This window comes from Momordica charantia, unplaced genomic scaffold (genome assembly GCF_013281855.1).
Source record: "Momordica charantia cultivar OHB3-1 unplaced genomic scaffold, Mcharantia_2.0 BLBB01000162.1, whole genome shotgun sequence".
Lineage (NCBI taxonomy): Eukaryota > Viridiplantae > Streptophyta > Magnoliopsida > Cucurbitales > Cucurbitaceae > Momordica > Momordica charantia.
The window spans coordinates 79,302-82,890 of NW_028275318.1; the positions used below are offsets into that span (position 1 = coordinate 79,302).

General features: G+C 54.5%; 1 protein-coding gene across 1 annotated transcript; it reads right to left on the reverse strand.

Annotated features, from left to right (window-relative positions):
• Positions 1-2,074: 2,074 nt before the first annotated feature.
• Positions 2,075-3,190, reverse strand: LOC148207259 (uncharacterized). Its single transcript, XM_088118459.1, has one exon. It carries the CDS (start codon positions 3,188-3,190, stop codon positions 2,075-2,077), a length of 1,116 nt encoding a protein of 371 aa, XP_087974585.1.
• Between the last annotated feature and the right edge of the window lie 399 nt (positions 3,191-3,589).

The following is a 3,589-nucleotide window of genomic DNA, read 5'->3' on the forward strand; positions in this document are numbered from 1 at the left end:
ACTTGCCCATTAGACTGCGGATGGGCAGGCGACGAGTTGAGGTGACGTACGCCGAGCTGTTGACAGAATTGATTAAACCGGGCACCGTCAAACTGCCTTCCATTGTCGGTAATGATGGCGTTCGGTATACCGAACCGACATATTATGCTCTTCCATACAAAGTTGACGACCTTCGCCTCGGTAATAGACGCCAGAGGTTCCGCTTCCACCCATTTGGTGAAGTAATCTACAGCTACTATGGCGAACTTCAACTGCCCCTTCCCCATCGGTAGTGGGCTGATCAGATCTATCCCCCACTGAGCGAAAGGCCAAGGGCTTGGGATCGGCGTCAGCATCTCCGAGGGTTGCCTCAAAATGCTCGCGAAACGTTGACATTTGTCACATGTTTTGGCGAACTCCTTGGTGTCGCGCTCAATCGTCGCCCAGTAGTAGCCCTGGCAGACGACCTTCGCGGCCATGGACCGAGCTCCTCCATGGTTTCCGCAAACCCCTTCATGAATCTCGCGTAAGACATATCTCGCCTCTTTTGGGTCGAGGCACCTCAGTAATGGTAGGGAATATCCCCTTTTGAAGAGCTTGCCTTCTTGCATCAAGTAGTGAGCAGCTTGGCGTCGGAGCTTTCTGGCCTGGCTCGGATCGGCAGGGACTGAGCCATTGACCAGGAAGTCCTTAATTGGGTCCATCCATGTCCTCCGAGCTGGCGTGATCTCCATTATCTCAGGCTGGTCGATGGACGACTCAGCAAGTATTTCAACTGGAACAGTTCTTGGTAGATCGGTCTCGTATGTCGAGGCCAGGCGAGCCAGTGCGTCGGCGTTGGAGTTTTCGGACCTCGGCACCTGTTGAATCACATAGTCCTCAAACTGGACGAGGAGCCCTCGGGCTTTGGCCAGATACCTCTCCATACGAGCTTCCTTTACTTGGTACTCCTCGGTAACCTGATTGACAATCAGCTGGGAGTCGCTGAGAATCAGAAGTCGCCTCACGCTCATCCCTCTGGCGACCTTCAGTCCATTTATCAATGCCTCGTACTCGGCTTCGTTGTTGGATGCTCGGAAACTAAACAGGAGTGCGTACTCAAACCGAAGACTGCCGGGGCCGAGGAGCAGCATGCCCGCCCCACAACCTTTCTCATTGGACGAACCATCCACATAGAGTGTCCACTGGTCACGGACATCGCCCCCTGGCCTGGGTGGGGTCAGCTCGGCAACAAAGTCCGCGGCTGCCTGACCTTTCAACGATGTTCTCGGCTTGAGGCTCGTGAAGTCAATACAGACGCGCCACTTGCCGTTGGACTTTTTAACTAAAACTACATTAGACAACCACGCGGAGTAATGAACTTCTCTTATGAATTCAGCTCGTAGCAACTGCTCGACTCTTTACAAATTACATTACTTCGCTCGGCGTCGACAGGCCGACGCTTTTGCCTCACAGGCCTATAACTAGGATCTACATTAAGTCTATGCAACATTATACTTGGGTCTATGCCCGGCATGTCGTCATGGGACCATGCGAATACATCAGCATTTGCTTTCAGAAAACCGACGAGCTCCTCTTTCACCTCGGTCCCCAGTCTGCTGCCGATGCTGACCTGCTTTTCTGGCCCCAGCAGGGGGACAAGTTCTAGTTCTTCAGCTAGGGTACCACGGCTCGGCTCTGGTTCGTCGGCACACGGCCCTGTCGCGCCCGTGACCGCTGCACAAGTGATTGTTCCCTTCATCGCGGCAGCGTAGCATTCTCTGGACGTCTTCTGCTCACCCCGGACCGTCGCAACCCCGGCCGAGGTGGGATACTTCAAGACCTGGTGGTAAGTAGATGGGACCGCCCTGAGATCATGAATCAAGGGCCGACCAATTATGGCGTTGTACGCGGAGTTCCGATCTATCACAACAAATTCTGCGACCTTAGTTATTTGTTGATCTCCCTCGCTGATGGTAACAGGGAGCGAGACACATCCTTCCGCGCTAACTGACTCCCCTGCAAAACCGACCAAAGGCGTCGGGCTGAGCTTCAAGTGCTTCTTCTCCCACCCTAGGGCCGTGTACATCGAGAACGATAGGATGTTGGCCGACGCTCAACCGTCGATAAGAACTCTTCTCACCTTCACGTGATCTATGAGTGGGGCGATTACTAGGGCATCATTATGGGGCATGTGCACTCCTTCACCGTCTTGGTCGTCGAATAAGATCGGCATCACAGGCTCCTTGGGGTACGAGGTACAGACCTCGTGTGCTGCTTCCCGAGCCAGAGCTTTTCTCTCCTGCCCCGACTGTCCCTCACTTGGGCCCCCATGGATGGTATTTATGACGGCGGGACGATCTTCCTTCCGTCTCGGTGGTGGCGTTTTCTCTTGCTTGTCCTCCTGAGCCGACCCCTCTGGCTCCGCCCTTTCATGCCTGCCGACGTATTTTTTCAGATAACCCCTCCGGATCAGATCCTCGACCTGCTCCTTCAAGTGGAAACAGCGTGAAGTGTCGTGGCCATGGTTCTTGTGGAATCGGCAGTAGAGCCGCTTGTCTCGTTTCCCTGGAGGTCGGCGGAGCTTTTCCGGGGCTGCGAAAAGCGCCTTCAGGTCGGTGTCTTCGGCCGCCACGTAGATCTCCGTAATTGAGGCATTCAACGGAGTGAACTTGTCGAACTTCGGCCCTCGACGGTCTGAAGGGGCTTTCTTGTCTCGACGGCCTCTACTCTTATTATCGTCGGCCCGCCGAGACAAGCTCCAACCATCGCTGCGTTGCTTCTTGGGAGGAGGGGACTTTTGGTCCCGATCTTTACCACGGTTGCTTCGCCGAGCTGCATTGGCTTTCCACAGCTCCAAGCCGTCGATGTACTGGCGAGCTCTAGCGAGCATCTCGTTCAGGGAGGCCAACGGTCGGCTTCCGAACTCTATCGTCAAGTTCCTGTCGTTCAAACCCATGGTGAAGTACATCATGGCGATGTCGTCGATGCAACTTACCACCTTGACATTCTCGTCCATTAACCGAGCGATGTACTCCGTCAGGGACTCATTGTCCCGTTGCTTCACTGTTCCGAGGTGAGAGGGTGGCAACTTTAACAACTGTCGAGCTGAGAATTGGTTGATAAACAACCTTCTCAGCTGTTGATAACTTTCGATGGATTGGGGCTTCAACTGTCGGTACCACAATCTCGCTGAGCCTTCCAAGGCTATTTGAAATGCTCGGCACTTCATAGCATCGCTGCGGCCAGGAAATCCATCTTCCCCTCGAACACCTCTACATAAGAGATCGGATCTCCAGACCCGTCGTAAGAACTCATGACCGGAGCCTTGAACCTCGGTGGGATAGGTGCGTCCACAATCGCTTGGGAGAAAGGCGGCTCCTCTTGCTCGGCCACACGATGCGGATCTATAGGCCTGCACTGTCACTTGAGATCTTCTATCTCCCTCTGAAACTGATCCCGGAGGAGGTCCACTTCAGATCGGAACGAATGGTCAGCGTGGGAGGACCTCTCTTGAACGTCGACCTCTGAGCTTTCCTCCTCATCGTCGACCAGATACTCCCGATCTTCGGGTGCCACTACTCGTCGCCTCGGCTTCTCGGCACCTCGACCCTGATGGGCGTTGGAGCTA